Source organism: Symphalangus syndactylus, chromosome X, assembly GCF_028878055.3.
Source record: "Symphalangus syndactylus isolate Jambi chromosome X, NHGRI_mSymSyn1-v2.1_pri, whole genome shotgun sequence".
Lineage (NCBI taxonomy): Eukaryota > Metazoa > Chordata > Mammalia > Primates > Hylobatidae > Symphalangus > Symphalangus syndactylus.
The window spans coordinates 58,927,634-58,952,826 of NC_072447.2; the positions used below are offsets into that span (position 1 = coordinate 58,927,634).

Consider the following 25,193-nt stretch of genomic DNA (forward strand, 5'->3'; position numbering starts at 1 on the left):
GCAAAGAAAGTCACACAAAAAAATCACAAGGGCAAAGAGGTCAAGGGACTTGTCCAGGAAGCTGGACAGCCCAGGCCTCTGAACCCCTGAGTTATGCACTAGAGCTCCAGCCTCTCACATCTGGGAAGGTGCTCCAGTGGAAACTGTCAGTGAGCAACTTCTGCAATGCAGGACAATGCAAATTGCAATGGAAGTAGGCACAAAGGATTCTGTACAAGAACACTGGCATCAATGTATTTAAAAAGATGAAACAGTGTAACCTTGTAATGAGTCCATTTTACTGGAAGTTTCAGGACAACTATGGGAAAAGATCCTCCCCTCTAGGTGGATAAGGAAGGGCCCAGGACCCAGAGACAGGCCTGTCTGCCTGTATCCTGCAGCTGCTCCTGCTCATGGAGTTTCAAACCCACCTCTACTCCCCTCCCCCACCCCCCCGCCATGAAAGGGACTGGAGCTGGAAAGTTATCACTAGGTGGCTCTTTTAGATAATGATAAGAGTAACACGCATTTGTGAAACACTTAAGTGTGCCAGTCACTTTACTAAACACTTTATATGTACAGATTCATTTAATCGTTTCAATAAACCTATGAGGCTGATACTATTGTTAACATACAGATGAGGAAACTGAGGCACAGAGTGATTATGTCATTTGCCCAATGTCACATGACCAAGAATTGGAGGAAGTGGCATTCAAGTCTCCCGGGCTTGCAGTGGGGACACCACTGGACCTCCATACCCAACCCCAAGGAACCTCATTAATTTTTTTTTTTTGAGACAGAGTCTTGCTCTGTCACCCAGACTAGAGTGCAGTAGTGCGATCTTGGCTCACTGCAACCTCCACCTCCTGGGTTTAAGCGATTCTTCTGCCTCAGCCTCCCAAGTAGCTGGGATTACAGGCACATGCCACTACGGATGGCTAATTTTTGTATTTTTAGTAGAGACAGGGTTTCACCATGTTGGCCAGGCTGGACTCAAACTCCTGTCTTCAAGTGATCCACGTGCCTGAGCCTCCCAAAATGCTGGGATTACAGGCGTGAGCCACCATGCTTGGCCCCATTAATTTTAATTTTGTTTCTTTCACCACTTTGTGGTTGCTTATTCCTTTATCACCCATTTTATGAATTAGCTCATAGAAACAGATTGATAACATTATTAGGGGTTATAGGTGGCAGGATCCTTGAAGATTATTTTGTCCCTTCCCCATCTTGTCCCTTCCCCATCTTGTTTTGAGGATGAGAAAATTGAAAAGAGAATTGAAAAGGATGAGAAAATTGAAAAGAGAAAATTAAAAACAAAATATATATGTGACTTTTCTGAAGACTCACAGACAATTAGTGGTAGAGGAGGGCAGGTCTCAGGGCTCCTGTTCTCCCAATTGGTGGGGATGGTGTGGGAAGAGATTTCTTGCCCTGTGAGACAAGTTCATTGTCCTTTTTTTCTGTCCCCACCTCCTAAGGAGGCTCCGCTGAGACGACAGCACTGCCTTGGCAGATGACTTGTAATGAGTGCCTGGGCAGGTTCAGTGATGGCTTGAGGCATTCCATAAGGACTAACTGAGACAAACAAGATTGCAGGCTGCACTTCTCCCCTTATTCAAAATGGTAATAAATTTATTGCATTGAATGGGAAAAATGTATATTCTTACAGCGTTGACTACCTACTTTATTGAATAGAAGAATGTCAGTGAGAAAATGTCAGTGCTTTTTATTCACTAAAATGTTACTATCCTGGAATTTGGACAACCACAAAGCAGAGACATCATTCTCATCTTCCTTCTAAATTGAGATCATGGGCCTGACTGAAGTGAGGCTGGCCAAGTTCCTGATTGTGTTGAAAGATGGACAAGCAGAATTACAGTTTCTCAGAGCTGGAAAAAACATCAAGGCCATGTGGTCCAATCCCCCCAAGTCCCTCAACATGGGGTGGGAGTGTAGGGGAGAGCGACAGCTTTGGAATTAGAATAAAATGCCCTCTTCCCATGCATTCTTCTCATGCTTGCATCTGGTCAAACATGAAGTCTGTAGATATGCCTTTCTAAATAGTTTTTCCTCCCTTCCCTCTTCTTCGTCCCATAGCTCTGCACTGAACCCTTAACCCATTTAGCACCTTTCCAAAGCTCTCAGGCTACAGTTCATGCTCCTTAGTGCTTAGAGCTTAGTTCACAATGCTCTGCCTGCTGCATTGCCTGCTGCTCTTCTTACAAGTTTGCTTTGGTCTCACCAAACCACTGACTATCCTTGGATAAGCCACATTCTTTCAGGCCTCTGAGGTTCCAATCACCTGTCATATGCTGACACGTTTGTCTGAGACAGTTTCTTCCTCTTTCTTGTCTGGAACATTCCAATGTAGCCCTTTAAAATCCAGATGGATATCACCTCTTTGGAACACACTCCGTCATCCCCCAGTTGGGACCTTCCCACACACTCCCATGATACCCTGTGTAAGACATTTAAAAATATTTCCTATACTCTGTTTTAACCACTGATTTACTTCTTTGTCTTCCTAATAGAAAGTAAACTCCTTCAGAGCAAATATTTGACCTCTTTTAACTTTGTAACTCAGTGTTCAGCAGAGTACCAAGTTAGTGCTCAATACTTTACAGGTGGATGGATGGATGGGTATGTAGATGTATAGATAGATAAGTGAGTAGAGAGATGCATGGAGGGCCGGATGGTGGGATGCACAGTGTGATGGTTGGGTGGAAGAATGCATGGAGGGCCACCTGGATGAATGGGTGGATGGATGGTGAATGAATGGGTGCATGGATTCACATAAGGCTGACTGAACATGTAGATGGATGCTTTTGCCGTCAGCTCTTGAGTCCTGTATTTCCCAAGGCCCCTGAGTTGATGTGAAGAAGTGAGTTAAGACAATAATTATTATCAACTTCTGAGGGCAAGGAGACAGACAAGAGACAAGGGAGAAGGGAAGGCAAAATCAGGCCTGATGATTTAGTTATTTTACTGTGAGCCCTCCACTGCTCAGTTGGAAGTGTTAAAACATTTTTTTTTAGACTTCGATAGTAGAGGTGGTACATAAGACCAAGTGTATATAGTAAGGAAGGTGAGAATAAAACATTAGCCCTGGTAAGAGCCTAGGAACTCCTAGGAATTATTGTGATTAGAGGTACTGCCACTATTTCCTCCCCACCCCCACACCCTGCACGCACAATACTGACCAACCAGATCATGGGAGAATCTTACCAATTGGTGTGACTTCTCAGGGCTTTGTATATAGGTATATTGTCAGTAGGAAGAGTATGGCAATCAGACTTACTCATTTTCCTAGCTTCCCTTAACTTTTTCATTCAGGATTTAAAAGTCAACATGGAATGCATGGGAAAATTAGTACTGAAAACATTCATAATTTTAAAGGTCAGTGGTTGAGTATGGGAAGTATGTGATTCATTCATCCTTAGCATTCTTGCCAAAGGAAAGATAAAGGAAAAGAGGAGAGGTGATGTCCATCTGCTAATCATGTGTGTTCAGCATATCCAGCCAGCCTGGGAAACCCATCTATGATTTGTTGCTGAACAGATGCAAGCATTGTCCAATCCTTAGTGAGGAATAGGACCTGGCTATAGCATTTCAACCAAACAGCTGAGAGTTTTGGATGGGCTTTCCCCTAAGATGTCATGGTAATCACTTCTTTTTTTTTTTTTTGAGACACAGTCTTTCTCCTAAGGTGTCATGGTAATCACTTTTTTTTTTTTTTGAGACAGAATCTTGCTCTTTCACCCAGGCTGGAGTACAGTGGCGTGATCTCGACTCACTGCAGCCTCCGCCTCCCGGGTTCAAGCAATTCTCCTGCCTCAGCTTCCCAAGTAGCTGGGACTATAGGCATGCGCCGCCACGCCCGGCTAATTTTTGTATTTTTAGTAGAGACGGGGTTTCACATTGTTGGCCAGGATGGTCTTGATCTCCTGACCTCGTGATTTGCCCGCCTTGGCCTCCCAAAGTGCTGGGATTACAGGTGTGAGCCACCTCGCCCGGCCGGTAATCACTTTTTTAAAGTGGGAAAATGTTTGGAGATCAAAAAGAAGAGAATGAACAAATACACCATTAGAAAGAGAGGCAAAGGATGTGAACCTGTAGACAATTTAGCGAAGAAATACAAATGGTCAATAAATCTGAAAAAGGGCTGAACTCAGAAGAAATTCAAACTAAAAAAAAAGTATTGAATATTTGTAAGTATGCAAGAAGTGAGCTTTATAAGTAGAAGCTTCCATTTAGATATATATATCTCCTTCAATTTTGTCTTTTTGACCCAGAAATTTCACTTTTAGGAGTTTGTCAGAAGGAATTCATCACTCATGTGCACAAAATATAGCTACAGGGATGTTTAACATAAAACTGTTTATCATACCAAAAAATGAAATAAAAACCTCTAGTTTCACAATGGTGGTTTTAGTAAATTATAGTTAAATAATTAAATAAGTTATGCTTAAATAGTTAAATAAATTATGGTTGATTGATGCAATTGAATACCATGAAGCTGTTAAAAATCAAAGTGTGTGGAAGATCATTTAATAATGTGGAAAGATGTTCCTGATATATTGTTAAATAATAGTTTCCAAAAAGTATACATAGCATGTTCACATTTTTGTCAAAAAGGTTTCTTAATTCACACTTAGAAAAAGGGTGGCAAGGAAATGCAACAAAATGTTGACTAAGGGGCGATCTCTTGGTGGAAGAATTATATGTGATTTTATTTTGTGCTTTCTTTAATCAACCTTTCCTGAAAATACTAAAATAAACAGGCACGACTTTGATAATAAGAAAAAAGGTATTTATATTGTAGAGAAAAGGACTCTAAACAGGACCACCTCCCCAGACCCACTGACTGCCTCTCTCTGCCTCTTTGTGCTGAGGATGACCATTCTCAATGTGCAGAGCTATAAACCCCAATCTGCCCTGCCTGGTGTTTTCCTGCTTGTATCTACACACTTCCCTTTCACGGGCACATGGAAAATGAATTCTAAGGGAGATGAAGTAATATCCTGGACTCTAATGGAATGCAAACCTATTTAGGGAAATGCTTTCTGATTTTGGCTAGCATCTGCCAAATGCTAGTAAGAAAAACTTCATTTATTGCCCTTTGGTGAATATGCAGTCTTCCTAGAGCTCTTCCTCAGTTGAATCCTTAAATTTCTCTCCCTCCTTTTAAAAAATATGTCTGCCTTCTTATTGCCTCTCTCCAAGGAATCAGCACCCCTTCGCCTGTGTTCTCGATCCTCTTTATCTCATTTCCTAGGCGGAAAACCTTGAGTTCACATCCAACATCTGCATATTTATTTACTCTCGCATGGTGTTGGTCGACTGAATGACTCTATAGCTGAACCGACCTGTATCCTTCCTGTTCTACTTTGTTCCCAGTGACTTGTGTCCTGGACTATGGGAACTGGTCTCACAGCCCCTGCCAACACCACCAGTCCGTCCTGTCCACTTTGCACGAGCTCTTCCCAAGTCACAGGTCTCACGTTGCTCCTCCCCAGCCTAACACTCTCACCATGGCCTGCAATAGAGATTCCTCAGTCGGTGGTCTTTCAAAAATGCCTTTAAAAATGCTTAATATGCCTTTAAAAAGGCTTAGTAGGAAAAGTCTACACCAACTCCATAAAATACCTCACAAAAGAAGTTTAACATTTTTGATTGGTATTTTCTATTTATTATTTCTATTTAGTAATTTGGTTGAGTAAGCAAAGATGTCTTTGATGAATACAGATTGCAAATAAAATCATTGTTAATTAATGCCTTTTGTTTGGTCACCAAATCGTAAAAGCATAAGTTAGGTCCTTTGAGGAAGATGGAGGAGAAAGGGCATATATATGACAAAGGGTCTTTGGCACTAAAAAGACCGGAAACCACTGGTCCACAGGATTAAGGCCCCAATTCCTTGGCATGGCAATTAAAGACCCCCTGCCCCATATATCCCTTCAACCTCCTCCTCTGTCATGCCTCCACATACACCCCATGCTCTAGCTAAGCACCTCTCACTTCTTCCCACACCTTTGCTTAAGATGTTACTTCCACCTTAAGCCCTTCACTTCCTGTTACTTTTCAGCTCATCCTTTAAAAGGCTTTGCTCAGTATACCTTCTCCTGGGGAAGCCCTTCACTTCCTGTTACTTTTCAGCTCATCCTTTAAAAGGCCTTGCTCAGTATACCTTCTCCTGGGGAAGCCCTTCCCCAGTTCCCATTTGGAATTAATGGAGCTCCTGGAGGTCCTTTACACTGCCTTGCATCAGACCAAGCTTTATTATTATTATTTATAACATGACTCCCTTGTCCTGAGCCCCAGGAAGGCAATGACCAGAGTTATAGTTGCTGTCACCCTAGTACCTGCTAGAGTTTGGCTGTGGTAAAGGCTCATGGACTGTGTGTTGATAGGCTTAAATTCCAAGTGTGACGCCATTCTTTGCTGAGAGCCATGTGCATTGCAATTTACTAAACTCCAGTTTTCCTCTGATCAAGGCCATTTCTCACAACAGAAAGCTGGCTCAGAAACTTTGGAGCAAACTGTCCTGGTTTGAATTCCACATCTGCCACTTCTTAGGTGGTGACCTTGTGCAAGTTACTTAATCCTTTTTAAAAAATAAATTTTATTGTGTATATTTAAAGTATACAACACGATGTTATAAGATGCATATATATAGTGAAATGGGTCCCATCATCTCACAGAGTTACCCATTTCCCCCTACTGAAGTCACTTTATCTGGCTATGTCTCAGCTTACCACCTCAATAATGGGGGAACACCATTAACTCTCACAATGGTTTAAAATAGATGTCACATTGTAAGCTTTCTATAAATTTTATTTCCCACCCACTTTGAGAAATGAACTTGATAAACTCAACAGTCCCAGGCTACTCCATTCATAGGAAAGAAAACTTCAAGCTTTCACTTCAAAAGGAAATGTTGGATTTAGCACTTAGGGCTGGAATTTGGCTTCACCTCTTGCCCTCCTACCCACCCCAACTTCAGACCATTACCACTCTGATTAAATGGATTTGTTTCAGCTCCCACCCATATTACATCCTGATTCCTTTTCAACAAATTCCTGGACATCTTCACAAGAAGGGAACAGAATTTTGTGATTCAGAGTTATTTGATTGATATTCTGACCTTATTTCTTCTTTAAAGAACTTCTTGCAGATAGATGTCCCGATGCAGGCATTGCATTTATCAAGACTGAGGAAAGTCCTTCCAAAATTGTAGCTGGTTCTGACTTGGGGCACCAGAGAAGAAAGGGAAGAAGCTGGCAAGGAGAAAGAACAGCTCAGGGCTGAGACCCACAGCAGCAGGGCCAGCCAGCCAGGGCGGAGGGCGGCAGCCTCAGGCCCCAGCTGGGGCTCCATCTTGGGCTCTGGGCTCCAGCTGCAGCCTCTGGCTGCCCACTCGAGGCTGTACAGAGGCAGGGCTTGGCCAAAGAGGAAGCTGTCAGAGGGGGCTGGCTTCTGGGTGCTGACCCCATCCCAGCCTCCCAGGTTTCTCTTTGAGGATGCTGAGGAGCTTGGGGCTAATGAGGCTGGGGAGGAGGTGAGGAAGTCAGTGGAGGATGCTGATAACGCTGTTTCCAGAGTTACTCTTCCTTTGCCGGGGGCGGCTGCTTCAGGCTGGGGAGGGGCTCAATGGCAGATTTCGGGAAGGACAATTGTCAGGGCTTCCCTGTGTGGTCCTTTTGACAAACACAGGATATCCCGGCAGGGCAGGAAAGGTCCATGCAGGATGTGTGTCCAACCTGCGTTTCACCTGGGAGTTTCAAAGGATCCTGAAAGCCTCCACCCTCCACTGTTTTAATTCCAGGTTTATCTGTCCCTATGGATTACATGTGCACCCCAATTTTTGACCCCTCTGTGCTAGGTCATTTGTCCTGCCCCTTAATCAGCCCTACTTCCCCCACTTTTACCGTATTTGCCTGTGAAATAACTAGAGGTTAGCTTGCTTGCCATTAACTGGCACATTTAGCACTGATTTGAAAGCTTTTTGCTGCTTTGGGAAGAGAAAACCTCAGGTTAGTCCATCTTCTCTTGCTGGTCTGAGAACAAGAGACCGGAAAGAACCTGGTGGCCTCTGTGGCATGATGAGGGGAGCACCAGAAAGAGCCCTCTGACTGCACACAGCTGTGTCTATCCCTCTCCCACAGATCTGAAAGCTTCTCTTCCTTTACCAACTTGCTTCACTTCTCGGGGGCTTGGCCGGATTTGGTAGGATTTAACTGCCCCAGGATTGCCTTCCTCTGGATACCAAGATAAGGTCCACAGCATGGAGTAGATGGGAGTGCTAATTTGGGAACAGAGAGAACCTCTGAGAACCAAATCAGGGAAGTCAGGTTGCCTCATATTCTGTGAGAGGATGGAGGTGGAGAGCGGGGCACAGTTTGAAAATATGAGAAAGTGCATAGGATGATGGGGCTGGGGGTGAGGAAAAGGGAGGTAAGAGGGAGTGGGGATTGCCTCTGGACAATTGACAAGTTTTGCTAAACATTGGTGGGAAGAGCAGGTAAAGGCAATTTTCTGATGATGAAGCACGTGCTTATCAGCATCTGTATAGCCTCCTCAGTAAAATGTCTGGTCATGTTTGCCTTTTATTGGTGAGTTTTGACACTTGTTTATATATTCTAGATCCGAGTCTTCTGTTGGATATGTGGCTTGCAAATATTTTCTCCCCGGGGCTAACTTGTCTTTTATTCTTTTAACAGAGTCTTTTGCAGAGTGAAAGCTTTGATTTTGAAGTCCAATTTGTTAATTTTTTCTTTTTGAATCATGCTTTTGGTGTCAGGTGTGATAAAAGAAAAACTTAAGCACATTTACATTTTAAAGAGTTTATTTGAATATTCAGCGATTCATGAATCAGGGCAGTATCAGACTGCAAACATTCTGCTGGGAGGGGCAAGAAAGGAAACTTTTATAGTGTTTGCAGAAGCACGACAAAGAAAACAATTTTTATTGGTTAGAGTGGAAAGTCCCTAGTTAGAGATTAATTGGTGATTTTTTTGATTGGTACATTTTCTAGTTTAAATTTACTATTTACATTGGGCTTTGGTTTGTTCACACAGGAATTTAAAGTGCCAAAGCCACCTCAGTCTAATGGCCTTCCAATTAGAATTTTAAAACATAATTCTTCCTTTTTGATCAGCCTCTCATTTAAGAGATATTGACTAAAACTTGGGCATAAGCTCCACTCTCTGTGACCATCATGGCTAAGTTGTCCTTGTCTCAGTGTGAAACTCATAAGTCACAACATCAAGCTCATTGAGGAAAGATTCCTTTTGTTGTTCATCTCATTTTTGTTGCTCTAATTACAGTGAGACCATCTGGCATACCGTTGATGACTGTGAACACACATTTAAGACCCTCAAGTGAATATAGTTCACCAGGGAGATTATGATGACTACCAGGAGGATAATACTGAAAGACTGCAGTATGTTCCTTAGCCAAGGTCCTCACAAACCAACCCAACTAACATTTCTAGAGAAGCAAAAGAAAACCAAAGGTCAATGACTAGAGCAAACTATAAATTCAGTCTGAGTCCAGAGGAAATTTAGTTAACAAGATTGCTAGATTTGAGCTTGAAACATATTTTTCTGGTTTGCAGTTTGAATGTCTCTGGTTATGGTACTGAGGGTTTCATTGATCTCCCTGAGTGGTCCACATATCAGGCATAAGGGTTGTCCTCAGAAGGCACATCAAGTTGTCTATAACTGTCTGGCAGGGTTTCGGGAACAGAGCATGTCTTGTTCTGAGTGATTTCAAGTCTGAAAAATGGGAAAAAATTGGATTGGAGGAATAAAGATGAATTCAAAATTCAGTCCAGTCTACAAATAGACAATAAAACTCAAAAACAACAAATATGGCTACAATCTACTATCAAAAATTATGCACAGATCTTTTGAGACATTACAGGGGTCCTCTGGGATGTCCCAAAGTTAGTTCTAGGCCAAAAAGACTTAATTTAGAAGCTTATTTTGGGAAGTTTGTAAAAAATATCAAAAGGTCTAAAACACTTGATTAAATAGGATCATTGGTCATTATGAAACAATGAGAGGCAAATACAGAAAGGTTATATAGCTGTAAAAAAAACTTAGCTCTTTTAATATTCAGAAGACTCATTTTATATATATATATATATATAAACAAAGACCTAGTAAAAGACAACACGAAGCACAAGAAATTATCCTGATAAAACACAAATCTTTGTAAGGTAGATCACTTAAAAGATAAGAAAAAGCTTTCACCAAGAAAACTTTGTTCTTTCAGCAGAAAAAAAGCCAGTGTCTAGCTTTGTATCAATGTACTTTTGATATTAAAGCTAATTTTTAAAAACACTTCTAATAAATTCATTCAATTTTAGTGAGCTTGACAACGCATGAAATTCCTTTTTCAAATTTTAAATTGTCTATACCTTTCTTATATCAATTTAGTTTGTCCTATACTCTTCCTCTCTCCCATTGTGGAACAATTAATCACTCTAGGACAAAAATTATTCTTTCTTTTCTCTTAACAAAAATACACCCTTATACTTAAACTTCCTTGATAAAACATGCCTTACTTCCTTCACATATACAGTTGTTGCCCTTATTATTTCTAGAAGTTTTAATTACATATATTAACTAGAATTTTAAATTCTTAGTAACCTTAATTTCTAGTGAAAACTAGTAAGCATTATAAACAGTTTCATATCAACATTTTGTAAATAAACATCACGTCGTATATAGTATTTCATGTTTATTAGTAGACCCAAATACATTTAGCTTCTCTATACTGTATAAAAACAAGACGCCAAAGTATATATACTTTAATCTTATGTTCAACAATTAATGTTTTAATGTTTTAACTTACTCAGAAATGGCGTCAGTATTTATTGAATATCTATTACTTAATTGAACATAACATAACTTTAAGATTTCAAGTTACCGGCCGGGCATGGTGGCTCATGCCTGTAATCTCAGCACTTTGGGAAGCCAAGGCAGGTGGATCACCTGAGGTCAGGAGCTTGAGACCAGCCCATTCTGGTGAAACCCCATCTCTACTAAAAATACAAAAATTAGCCAGGCATGGTGGCATACGCCTGCAGTCCCATCTACTTAGGAGGCTGAGACAGGAGAATTGCTTGAACCCCGGAGGCGGTGGAGGTTTCAGTGAGCTGAGGTCACGCCACTGCACTCCAGCCTGGGAGACAGAGCAAGACTCCATCTCAAAATAAAAAAACAAAATTAAAAAAAAAAGATTTCAAGTTACAAAAAAAGATTTTTGAAACAATATTTAGTAGACATATTTTATAAAACATAATTATTTTTGAAGTTTATAGACTTTTATTTCATTTACATTTACCCAATTCATTGTTCTTTTTTTAATTTTTAATTTTTGTGGGCACATAGTAGGTATATATATTTATGAGGTATATGGGATATTTTGATACAGGCATATAATGTGTAGTAATCACATAAGGGTAAATGGGGTATCCATCCCTTCAAGCATGTATTCTTTGTGTTACAATCTAATTATACTTTTTCAGTTATTTAAAAATGTGCAATTACATTATTATTGACTGTAGTCACCCTGTTGTGCTATCAAATACTAGATCTTATTCATTCTTTCTATTTTTTGTACCCATTAACCATCCCCACTTCCCCTCCCCCGACACCCTCACTACCCTTTCCATCCTCTGGTAACCATCCTTCTGCTCTCTATCTCCATGAATTCAACTGATTTTATTTTTAGATTCCCACAAATAAGTGAGAACAAGTGAATTTTGTCTTTCTATGCCTGGCTTATGTCACTTAACATAATGATCTCCAGTTCCATCTGTGCTGATGCAAATGACAGGATCTCATTATTTTTAATGGCTGAATAGTACTCCACTGTGTGCATGTACCACATTTTCTTTATCCATTTGTCTGTTGATGGACACTTAGGTTGCTTCCAAATCTTGGCTATTGTGAATAGTGCTACAGTAAACCTGAGAGTACATATACCTCTCTGATATACTGATTTCCTTTCTTTTGAGTATATACCCTGTTAGGGTATATAGTGCAATTGCTGAACTACATGGTAACTCAAGTTTTAGTTTTTTGAGGAACCTCCAAACTGTTCTCCATAGTGGTTGTACTAATTTACCTTCCCACCAACAGTGTATGTGGGCTCCCTTTTCTCCACCTTTTCTCTAGCATTTGTTATTGCCTGACTTTTGGATAAAAGCCATTTTAACTGGGGTGAGATAATATCTCACTGTAGTTGAGCACCTTTTCATAAACCTGTTTTCCATCTCTACATTTTTTTTTGAGAAATGTCTGCTCAAATCTTTTGCCCATTTAAACAATCAGATTATTAGAATTTTTTCCTATAGAGTTGTTTGAACTCCTTATATATTCTGATTATTAATTCTTTGTCAGATAGATAGTTTGCAAATATTTCCTCCCGTTCTGTGGGTTGTCTCTTCACTTTGTTAATAGTTTCCTTTGCTGTGCAAAAGCTTTTTAACTTGATGTGATCCCATTTGCCCATTTTTTGCTTTGGTTGCCTGTGCTTGTGGGGTATTATACAAGAAATCTTTGCCCAGTCCAATGTCCTGGAGATTTTCTCCAATGTTTTCTTGTAGTAGCTTCATGGTTTGAGGTCTTAGATTTAAGTCTTTAATCCATTTTGATTTGATTTTGACATACAGCGAGAGATAGGGGTCTAGTTTCATTCTTCTGCATATGGATATCCAATTTTCACAGCACCATTTATTGAAGAGACTGTCCTTTCTCCAATGTATGTTTTTGCACGTTTGTCTAAAGTGAGTTTACTGTAGATGTATGGATTTGTTTCTGCATTCTCTATTGTGTTCCATTGTTCTGTGTGTCTGTTTTTATGCCAGTACCATGCTGTTTCGGTTACTATAGCTCTGTAGTATAATTTGAAGTCAGGTAATATGATTCCTCCGGTTTTATCCTTTTTGCCCAGGACAGCTTTGGCTATTATTTGCTTTCTATATCTGGGTGCTCTAGTGTTGGGTGCACATATATTTAAAATTGCTAGTTTGACCCCTTTATCATTATATAATGAACTTCTTTGTCTTTTCTCATTGTTTTTGTCCTGAAATCTATTTTGTCTGATATAAGTATAGGTACTCTTGCTCTTGTTTGTTTTCCATTTGCATGGAATATCTGTTTCCATCCCTTTATTTTCAGTCTATATGTGTCTTTATAGGTGAAGTGTGTTTCTTGTGGGCAATAGATCATTGGGTCTTGTTTTTCTATTCATTCACCTGCTCTATAACTTTTGATTGGAGAGTTTACACTATTTACATTCAGTGTTATTATTGATAAGTAAGGACTTACTTCTGTCATTTTATTAATTTTTTTCTGATTGTTTTGTGGTCTTCTCTTCCTTCTTTCTTTCCTCCCTGTCTTCCTTTTAGTGAAGGTAGTTTTCTCTGGTGGTATGTTTTAATTTCTTGCTTTTTATTTTTTGTGTATTTGTTGTATGTTTTTTGGTTTGGGGTTACCATGAGAGTTGCAAAGAGTATCTCATAACCCATTATTTTAAACCAATGACAACTTAACACTGATAGCATAAACAAGCAAACAAACAAAAACAAAACTAATAAAAACTCTATATAACTCTGTCTCCCTGCTTTTTAACTTTTTGTTGTTTCAATTTATATCTTATTGTACTACATCTTGAAAAATTGTTGTAGTTATTATTTTTGATCAGTTTATGTTTTTGCCTTTCTACTTAAAATATGAGTAGTTTACACACCACAATTACAGTGTTATAATATTCTGTGTTTTTCTATGTACTTATTATTACCAGTGAGTTTCATACCTTCAGATGATTTCTTATTGCTCATTAATGTTCTTTTCTTTTGCTTGAAGAACTCCCTTTAGCATTTCTTGTAGGACAGGCTTGGTGTTGATGAAATCTTTTAGCTTTTGTTTGTCTGGGAAAATCTTTATTTCTCCTTTATGTTTGAAGGACATTTTCACTGGATATTACTATTCTAGGATAAAAGTTTTTTTCCTTCAGCACTTTAAATATGTCATGCCACTCCCTTCTGGCCTGCAAGGTTTCCATCGAAAAGTCTGCTTCCAGATGTATTGGAGTTCCATTGCATGTCATTTGTTGCTTTTCCCTTGCTGCTTTTAGGATCCTTTCTTTATCTTTGACCTTTGAGAGTTTAATTATTGAATGCCTTGAGGTAGTCTTCTTTGTATTAAAATTTCTTGGTGTTCTATAAGCTTCTTGTATTTGAATATTGATGCATTTCTCTAGGTTTGGGAAGTTCTCTGTTATTATCTGTTTGAATAAACTTTCTACTTCCCCTTTAAGGGCAATATCTCTTAGATGTGCTGTTTTGAGGCTAATTTCTATATTTGTAGTCATGCTTTTTTTAAATTCTTTTTTTCTGTTGTCTCCTCTAACTGTGTGTCTTCAAATAGCCTGACTTCAGGCTCACTAATTCTTTGTTCTGCTTGATCAAGTCTGTTGTTGAGAGACTCTGATGCATTCTTCAGCATGTCAATTTCACTTTTCAACTCTAGAATATCTGTGTGATTCTTTTTTAATTATTTCAGTTTGTTTGTTGAGTTTATCTGATAGGATTCTGATTTCCTTCCCTAAAAAGAAATGTTCCCTCCCCCAAGGACACAGATTCTCTCTCCACACGATGTGGCTGCTGCCACGGGGATAGGGGTGGTGGTGTAAGCAAATCAAGGCTGGTTTTCCTACCCCTTTCAGTGCCTCTTTCAGCAATATGAAGTTAAAACCAGGTACTTTGAAAAGAAATGTTCAAGAATGTTATCTTGAATTTCTTTGAGTTTCCTCAACACAGCTATTTTGAATTCTTTGTCTAAAAGGTCACATATCTCTGTCTCTCCCAAATTGGCCCCTGGCGCCTAATTTAGTTCACTTCATGAGGTAATGTTTTCCTGAATGGTACTGGTGCTTATAGATGTTCTTTGGTATCTGGGAATTGAAGAGTTAGGTATTTATTGTAGTCTTCACAGTCTGGGCTTATTTTTACCTGAAGTTCTTGGGAAGGTTTTCCAGGTTTTTGAAGGGACTTGGGTGTTGTGATCTAAGTTTTTGGTCACTGCAGCCATATCTGCATTAGGGGGCACCCCAAGCCCAGCAATGCTGTAGTTCTTGTGGACTCATAGAGTTACTGCCTTGGTGGTCTTGGATAAGATCTGGATGAATTCTTTAGATTACCAGAGACTCTTGTCCTTTTTCCTTGCTTTCTCCCAAACAGAGTTTCTCTCTCCATGCTGAGCTGCCTGGAGCTGAGGGATGTGTAACACAAGCACTCCTGTGACTATACAACTGGGACTGTGCCGGGTCAGACCTGAAGCCAGCTCAGCACTGGGTCTTGCCCAAGGCCTGCTATAACCACTACCTGGTTACCATCTATATTTGCTCAAGGTCCTAGGTCTCTACAATCAGCAGTTCGTGAAGCCATTCAGTCTTGTGTCCTTTCCTTCACGGTGGCAAGTTTCCCAGGGCCCTAGGAAGATCCAGAGATGCTGGAGTCAGAGTAAGAAACGTTAAAAATCTACCTGGTGCTCTACTACACTGCAGCTAAACTGGCACCAAAAACCACAAGATGAAGTCCTTCCCAGTCTTTCTTCCCCTTTCCTAAGGCAGAGGAGTCTATCCCTATGTCCACCACTATCACAGGCCCACAGAAAGTACTGCCAGGGTACCACTGATGTTCAGTTAAGGCCAAGGGCTCTTCAGTCAGCTTGTGCTGAATGCTGCCTGGCCTGGGACTCACCCTTCAGGGCAGTGGGCTTCTCTCTTGTCCAGGGTCAGTCCAGGCATACCATCTAAGAGCCAAGACCTGGATTAGGGACCCTAAGAAGCCTGCTTGGTGCTCTACTTCTCTGTGGCTGAGCTGGTTCCTAAGATGCAAGACAAAGTCTCCTTACTCTTCTCTCCACTTTTCTCAAACAGAAGGAGTTTTGCCCCTTAACCACTTCAGCTGGGAATGTGCTAAGTCTCGCCTGAAGCCAGCACGTCTCAGAGTCTCACCCAAGGGCCACGGTGTATACTACCTGGTTACCACTACTGATTATTCCGAGCCCAAGGGCTCTTTAGTCATATGGTGATGAATCTTGCCTGGACTGGGTTCTTCCTTTCAAGGCAGTGGGTTCCTTTCTGGCCCAAGGTGTGTACAGAAATACCTGCGAGCTAGGGTCTGGAATGAGTCTCACAACTCTGCTTGGTGCTCTATTCTACTGAGGTGGTATCCAAGTTGCAAAGCAAAGTCTCATTTACTCTTCCCTATCCTCTCCTCAAGTAGAAGGAAGGGGTCTCTTTTGGAACTACAAGCTGCACTGCCTTGAGGTGGAGGAGGGGTGATGAAAGCACTCCCTTAGCCACCTCAACCTGTGTCTGATCAGGTTGCATGCCCCCCACATTCACTGGCTTCGAGCCCAGCACAGCACTAGGATTTGCCTAGGAGTCGCAGTTCTTGTGGCCTAGATAGCATTTCAAGTTTGTTTAGGATCCCATAGCCTTTTAGCCCACGGTGGTGAGGCTTGCCAAAATTCATATTTTGAACACTAGGATGGGTGGTTCCCCTCTGCATACAGCTGATCTAAATGTTTCCTCTGTGGGCATTGGCTGAGTTCTGCCTGATGTTGGCAGGACTGAGTTCCAATGCAAAGTCCCACAGTCACTGATTTTCCCTCCCCCAAGCACACAGATTCTCTCTCCACACCATGTGGCTGCTGCCACGGGGATGGGGGTGGTGGTGCCAGCAATTCAAGACAGGTTTTCCTACCCTCTTCAGTGTCTCTTTCAGCAATATGAAGTTAAAACCAGGTACTTTGATCATACACCTGATTTTTTGCTCTTATGAAGGTACTTTTTTGTGTACATAGTTGTCAGGTTTGGTGTTACTGTGGGGAGGATGATTGATGGAGGCTTCTATTTGGCCACCTTGCTCTACCTCCTCCTTATCACTTGTTCTTAACAATTATGCTTGAATTGCTCATGAAAAATTTCATGAGACATTAAACAAAGCTAACCACTGAAGGACTTCAAGGAAGGCCACCGCGAAATATGCCACTGTGGTATATAATCACTTCAGGCTGAAGGTACTTAAAAAATAGCAAATGCAGGGAGAGCCTTTCTCTGGATTCCCCTTATCTGCCTAAATAGAGATCCACCAACCAGAGAAGACCAACTCCTATCAAAGGAGAGAAAACTAGAAGTTGACACTATATCCAGACAAACTATTGCAAACCATCATCTATTCCTCTGGGGGCATATTTATCTTTCCCAAATCATTTAATCTCCCCTAAGTTGTCTACATTCTCCCTCCTCTCCTCCCTATGAAGAGGACGTACAAGCTCCTAAATCTCAGTGCTTTTTGGTGCGGGGTGGGTGGATTTGTTTTCTTTCCTGTGATAACTGCCACCCCCATCCCAATAAATCTGTATACCTTTTCTTCTGTTAATTTGCCTGCTGTCAGTTATCAAAGCCTCAGAGGAAAAAGTCTTCTCTCCTCTACACTATCATCTTATTTATTATTTTTTTGTTGACAAATCAGGCAAGTATGAAAAATATCACAGAAGCGAAGAAACTTAAAAAGTTAAACATCACTGTTCCCTCTTTTTAAAACTTTTTATGTCTGTGATTGATGTGCATTCATTTTTACTGCATGTTTTGCTCTTAGTTTGGATTTATGGTTTTGTGGTCTTAAACATTTAGCAGACACAAACCTGTCTGACCAGCAACCCAGGAAAAACAAACAATTTTGAAAACATTCCTATTTTTATTTTATGAACAATTTTAAAACAAGCTTTATTTACCAATGATCTACCTAAATCATGTGAACTTAGAAAAAAATAGGTTTGGGTTAGTTTTATATTTCTGAGATTTTTGAAATAGTTAACTTACATGAGCCCTCATTTATGCCCCAGCCAATTTGAATGGAACTCCCTTAAAAGATTTTATAAAATGGTTTAGTAATACCATAAAATAGCACATATATGTAATGTTCAGACATACATACATTCATACAAAGACATATATAAACATATGAACAGAAGCAGATAAGCAGCCAATTTAAAAGTCGCTTATTAGGAGAAGTCCAAAGGTCATTCTAGGCTGCTGGTTGACCTGGAGTTGTTATTGTTATTGCAAGGCAATTAATTTGAAAGCCTTTTGTTTCATATCTTTTCCTTTGAAATGTTCAGCTAATTTAGCTAAACCTGTAGCTTCCTTCTCCATTATTTGTCATTGTTGTTTTTTTAGGCAAAGCATTTTCTATGTTGAACCGGGATATGTTTCATTATTGTTCTGAGCTTAAGATTCTGTCCAAGGCATAACAGTGGTTACAAAGCGTATCTGGTTGTTCTAACTTTTGTAAGTCCTTATCTAGGTTTTTTTTTTTTTTTTTTTTTTTGTGTGTGAAGGGTGTGTAGGTAACCAAGTAAAAAAGTCAGAGGATTCAGAGTACACAGAGGAGAATAGAGAGAAAGACACCTTAGAAGCCTCTATGTGCCAATTCAAAATACATCCAGTTGTTTCTGAGGTATTCAGGATCTCTCCCCCTTTTTTTGTGCCCAGTAGATAAGCAATTTTGTTTAAGTTAGAACTTCCACACTGCAGCCATCAAAATTCTAAATTATTTTTGATAATATTCACCCATTTCTCTAGAAAGGCACAGATTCTGAGATGAAGTCTCAGACTCTCTGTATTTAAATAAATTCATTATTTTCTGTCTTCTTGGAACCTTTCCTACCAAAGTCCTTTACTAAACCCAATTCAATTTCTGTTTGACCCAATCAGACACCTGAAGCCTCTCTATGGGACACAGTCTAGTTTCTATCATGACTTCTGAAACCAATCTGGATAAAAAAATGCTCAAATAAACTCTGTGAACTTGACACAAGTTGTAGAGTTAGTGCATCTGAGAGGTCTTACTGGTGATGACCTCCAACTACAAAACAAGAGGCAATGAGCACCAGGAGTTCACTGGGGTACCTATATCTGTTTGCTTGTTCCTCCTAGCGATCATCATCAGGCAGTCTCCCTGGGATACAACTTCTGACACCAGATCTAATAAAAGAAAAACTTTGGTACATTTCCATTTTAAAGAGTTTATTTGAGCATTCAGTGATTCATGAATTGGAGCAGCATCAGACTGCAAACAGCTAGCACTCTGCCAGGAGGGGCAAGAGGGGAAACTTCTATAAAGTTTGAGAATAGAGAGGAAGATAGATACCTTAGAAGCCTCTATTGGCACATAGGTTATACAGTTTGAGAACAGAAAGATAGATCTTTCTCTCTATTCCCCTCTGTATACTCTGAATCTCTGACTTTTTCACCTGCTTGTTTGCAGAAGCAAGACAAATAAACAATTTTGATTGGTTAGAGTGAAAATCCCTAGTTAGAGGTTAGTTGGTGATTTCTGATTGGTACCATTTCTAGTTTTAATTTACTGTGTACTTTGGGCCTTGGTTTGTTCATGTAAAAATTTAAAGTGCCAAAGTTGTAGTCTAATGGTCTCCTAATTAGACCCAGTCTAATGGTCTCCCAATTAGAAATATTTAACAAGTGTAAGAACTCTTCACCTAACCCTAGGTCCCAAAGATTTTCTCCTATGATTTCTTATGAAATTTTTATAGTTTAAAGTTTTACATTTAAATCTATGATCCATTTTGAGTCAATTTTTATATCACATATAAGGTTAAGTCAAGGTTTATATATTTGCTGATAGATGTCTAATTGTTCCAGCACCATTTTTTGAAAAGGGTATTCATCCATTGAAATGCTTTTGCATCTTTGTCAAAAATTACTTAACTGTACTTGCATGTTGCTGTGTCTGGGTTCTCTAGGTTCTCTACTTTATTCCATTGATCTATATGTCTACTCCTCTGTCAATATCACACAATCTTGATTACAGTAGCTATATGAAATCTTAAAATTGGGTAGAGTGATTTCTTTCACTTTATTCTTCTTTTTCAAGATTATATTAGCTCTTCTAGTTTATTTGACTTTCCATATATACATTTTAGAATAATCTTGTATATATCTGTAGAAAATCTTCTGGAATTTTTACAGGAATTTAGATAAATCTGTGTATCAGTTTGGGAAGAATTGACATCTTTATTATGTTGAGTCTTCAAATCCATGAACACCTTTTGTCTCTCATCTTATATCTTCTTTTATTTTTTTCCATCAGTATTTGTAGCTTTCAGCATCCAAATCCTATAAATAATTGTACTGAAAAAAATTATTTCGTGGGAATGGCCAAGATGGCTGACTAGAAATAGCTAGGGTGCCTGGCTGTCATGGAGAGGAGTGAAAGGGATGAGTAAATACAACACCTTTGACTGAAACATCCAGGTACTCACACTGGGACTAATAAAGGAAAAGCTTGACCCATGGAGAATGGAGAAAAGTATGGCAACACAACAACCACTCAGGAGCAACATGGAGCCAAGGGAACCTCTCCCACCCAGGGAAGCAGTGAGTGAATGTGCAACCTTGGGAAACCACACTTTTCCCATAGATCTTTGTAATCCTTAGGTCAAGAGATCCCCTTGCAAACCCACTCCACCAGGGCCATCAGTCTAATACACAGAGCTACATAGAGTCTTGGCAGAGCAGCCACTCAGGCACACACAGAGACCCAGGAGCTTTTCATATTCCAGCTCTGGGCGTCCCAGCAAAAGCTCCATGGAGCAGAAGGTTAGACCTCCACACATACCCCTAGGAAATAAGGTGAATCCAAAGGGCTGAGAAGCGATGGTCTATGGGCCTCACTTCCATGGCACCTCACGGGATAAGACCCACTGGCTTGCAATTCCAGCCAGCCACCAGCAACAGTGTTGTGCCTACCTGGGATGGAGTTTCCAGAGGGGAGGGGCAGGCCACCATCTTTGCTGCTTGGATGACTCAGCCATTCCAGCCTGTGGGCTTTAGAGAGTCAAAACAGACTGAAGGCAGAAGGGGTCTCCCAGCATAGCACAGTTGCTCTGCCAAAATATGGCCAGACTGCTTTGGTAAGTGGGTGCCCAATCTGTTCCTCCCATCTGGGCCAGTCACCCCCACTGGTGTTTTTTGACTGACAGAGATTTGAAAACTTCCTAGGACAGAGCTACCAGAGGGAGGGGCAGCCCACCATCTTTGCTATTTGAGTGACTTAGCTGTTTCAACCTCCAGGCTTTGGAAAGCCCAAGACAACTTGGAGTGGAAGTGGTGCCCCAGCACAGCACAGCTGCTCAACAAAAGTGTGGCCAGATTACTTATTTATTTATTTATTTATTTTGGAGGCAGAGTTTCACTCTTGTCACCCAGGCTGGAGGGCAATGGTGTGATCTTGGCTTACTGCAAACTCCACCTCCCGGATTCAAGTGATTCTCCTGCCTCAGCCTCCCGAGTAGCTGGGATTAGAGGCATGTCCCACCATGCCTGGCTAATTTTTGTGTTAGTAGAGATGAGGTTTCACCATGTTGGCCAGGCTGGTCTTGAACTCCTGACCTCAGGTGATCCACCCACCTTGGCTTCCCAAAATGTGGGCATAAGCCACCGCACCCAGCCCAGATTGATTCTTTAAGCAGATGCCTGATCCTGTTCCTCCTGTTGGGTGAGAACTCTCAATTGGGGTCTCCAGCCACCTCCTACAGGTGCATTCAGGCCAGCAACAGGTCCTTACCTTCCTGGGACAGAGCTCCCAGAGGAAGGGGCAGGCTACCATCTTTGCTGTTTTGAAGTCTTTACTGGTGGTGCCTCCAGGTACTGGAAAATCTGAGGTGACTAGGGACTGGAGTGGACCCCCAACAAACTACAGCAGCCCTGTGGAAAAGTGATGAGACTTAAAAAAAAAAAACACCATCCAAAGCAACCTCAAAGATTGAAGGTAGATAAGCCCACAAAGATGAGAAAGAATCAGCATAAGAACACTGAAAACTCAAAAAGCTAGAGTGCACTCTTTCCTCCAAATGACCACATCACCTCTCCAGCAAGGATTTGGAACTGGGCTGAAGCTGAGATGGCTGAAATGACAGAAGTAGAATTTAGCATATAGGTAAAAACAAACTTCACTGAGCTAAAGGAGTACATTATAACCCAATGCAAGGAAGCTAAAAATCTTGATAAAACATTGCAAGAGCTGACAGACAAAATAGCCAGTATAGAGAATAATGTAACCAACCTGATAGAGCTGAAAAACACACTACAAGTATTGCATAATGCAATCACAAGTATTAATAGCAGAATAGAACAAGTGGAGGAAAGAATCTGAGATCTTGAAGACAAGCAGACAAGAATAGAGAAGAAATATTGAAAAGGCATGGACAAAACCTCTGAGAAATGTAGAATTATGTAAAGAGACTGTCTATGACTGATTGGTGTACCTGAAAGAGATGGGGAGAATGGAACCAATTTTAAAAACATATTTCAGGATATCATCCATGAGAACTTCCCCAACATAGCTAGACAGGCCAACATTCAAATTCAGGAAATGCAGAGAACCCCAGTAAGATACTCCATGAGAATATCATTCCCAAGACACATAATCATCAGTTTCACCAAGGTTGAAATGAAAGAAAAAATTTTAAGGGTAGCTAGAGAGAAAGGCCAGGTCACCTACAAAGGCAAACCCATCAAACTAACAGTAGACCTCTCAGTGGAAACCCTAAAAGCCAGAAGAGATTGAGGGCCAATATTCAACATTCTTAAAGAGAAGAAATTCCAACCCAGAATTTCATGTCTGGCCAAACTAAGCTTCATAAGTGAAGAAGAAATAAGATCCTTTTTAGACAAGCAAATGCTGAGGGAATTCATTACCATCAGACCTGCCTTGCAAGAGACCTGAAAAAAGCACTAAATATGGAAAGGAAAGACTGTTACCAGCCACTACAAAAACACACTGAAGTACACAGATAAGTGACACTATAAAGCAATCACATATAGAAGTCTGCAAAATAGCCAGCTAACATCATGATGACAGGATCAAATCCACACATATCAATACTAACCTTAAATGTAAATGGGCTAAACGTCCCAATTAAAAGACACAGAGTGGAAAGCTGGATAAAGAACCAAGACCTATTGGTATGCTGTCTCAAGAGACCCATCTCACACGCAATGACACATATAAGCTAAAAATAAAGGGGTGGAGGAAAATCTACCAAGCACTAGCAAACAGAAAAAAAAAAAAACAGGGGTTGCAATTATAGACTCTGAAAAAATAGACTTTAAACCAACAAAGGTCAAAAAAGACAAGGACATTTTTACATAATGGTAAAGGGGTTCAATTCAACAAGAAGATCTAACTATCCTAAATATATATGCACCCAACACAGGAGCACCCAGATTCATAAAGCAAGTTCTTAGAGACCTTCAAAAAGACTTAGACCCCACACAATAGTAGCTGGAGACTTTAAAACCCCACTGACAATATTAGATCATCGAGACAGAAAATTAAAGATATTCAGGATCTGAACTCAGCACTGTATCAAATGGATCTGATTGATAGCTACAAAACTCTCCACTCCCAAACAACAGAATATACATTCTTCTCATCACCACATGGCACTTATTCTAAAATTGATCACATAATTGGAAGTAAAACACTCCTCAGAAAATGCAAAAGAACTGAAATCATAACAAACAGAGTCTTGGACCACAGCATGATCAAATTAGAAATCAAGACTAAGAAATTCACTCAAAACCGTACAATTAAATGAAAATTGAATAACCTGCTCCTGAATGACTTTTGGGTAAATAATGAAATTAAGGCAGAAATCAAGAAGTTCTTTGAAACTAATGAGAACAAACATACAATATACCAGAATCTCTGGAACACAGCTAAGGTATTGTTAAGAGGGAAATTTATAGCACTAAATGCCCACAACAAAAAGTTAGAAAGACCTCAAGTTAACAACTTAACATCACAACTAAAAGAACTAGAGAACCAAGAACAAACAAATCCCAAAGCTAGTAGAAGACAAAAAATAACCAAAATCAGAGCTGAAATGAAGGAGATAGAGACACAAAAAAACATTCAAAAGATCAACAAATCCAGAAGCAGTTTTTTTTTTGAAAAATAAAACCAATAAAATAGACCACGAGCTAGACTAATAAGGAAGAAAAAAGAGAAGATTCAAGTAAACACAATCAGAAACAATATGGGACAGTTTACCACTGACCCCACAGAAATACAAACAACCATCAGAGAATACTATAAACATCTCTATGCGCATAAACTAGAAAATCTAGAAGAAATGGAAAGATTCCTGGACACATACACCCTTCCAAGACTGAACCAGGAGGAAATTAAATCCCTGAACAGACCAATAATGAGTCCTGAAATTGAGGCAGTAACAAATAGCCTACACAGCAAAAAAAGCTCAGGATCAGACAGATTCACAGCTGAATTCTACCAGATGGACAAAGAAGAGCTGGTACCATTCCTACCAAAACTACTACAAAAAATTGAAAAGGAGAGACCCCTCCCTAACTCATTCTGTGAGGCCAGCATCATCCTGATACCAAAACCTGGCAGAGATACAACAAATAAAGAAAACTTCAAACCAATATCATTGATGAACATCGATACAAAAATCCTCAAGGAAATACTGGCAAACTGAATCCAGTAGCACATCCAAAAGCTTATCCACTACAGTCAAGTAGGCTTCATCCTCAGGATGCAAGTTTGGTTCAACATATGCAAATCAATAAATGTGATTCATCACATAAACAGAACTAAAGACAAAAACCACATGATTATCTCAATAGATGCAGAAAAGGCTTTCAATAAAATTCAACACCCTTTTACGTCAAAAACTTTCAATAAACGAGGTATTAAAGGAACATACCCCAAAATAATAGAAGCCATATATGACAAACCCACAGCCAACATCATACTGAATGGGCAAAAGCTGGAAGCATTTTCCTTGAAATACTGGCACAAGAGAAGTGTGTTCTGTCTCACCACTGCTATTCAACATAGTATTGGAAGTTCCGGCCAGGACAATCAGGCAAGAGAAAGAAGCAAAGTGCATTCAGATAGGAAGAGAGGAAGTCAAACTACACACATGACATAATCCTGTATCTAGGAAAACCCATAGTCTCAGCCCAAAAAGTTTTCAAGCTGATAAGCAATTTCAGCAAAGTCTCAGGATACAAAATCAATGTGCAAAAATCACTAGCATTCCTATACATCAACAACAGTCAAGCCAAGGGCCAAA

General features: G+C 40.1%; 1 protein-coding gene across 3 annotated transcripts in view; it reads right to left on the reverse strand.

Annotated features, from left to right (window-relative positions):
- Positions 1 to 7,406, reverse strand: part of DIPK2B (divergent protein kinase domain 2B) — a 56,325-nt gene extending 48,919 nt beyond the window's left edge. For 2 of the 3 annotated variants that reach the window (XM_055268644.2, XM_055268645.1), the window contains exon 1: positions 7,124 to 7,406. In XM_055268644.2, coding sequence (XP_055124619.1) covers positions 7,124 to 7,356 — 233 coding nt within the window. In that variant the 5' untranslated portion in view covers positions 7,357 to 7,406. The remainder of the gene's footprint in view (positions 1 to 7,123) is intronic. The other variant, XM_063635257.1, reaches the window with a different exon arrangement.
- Between the last annotated feature and the right edge of the window lie 17,787 nt (positions 7,407 to 25,193).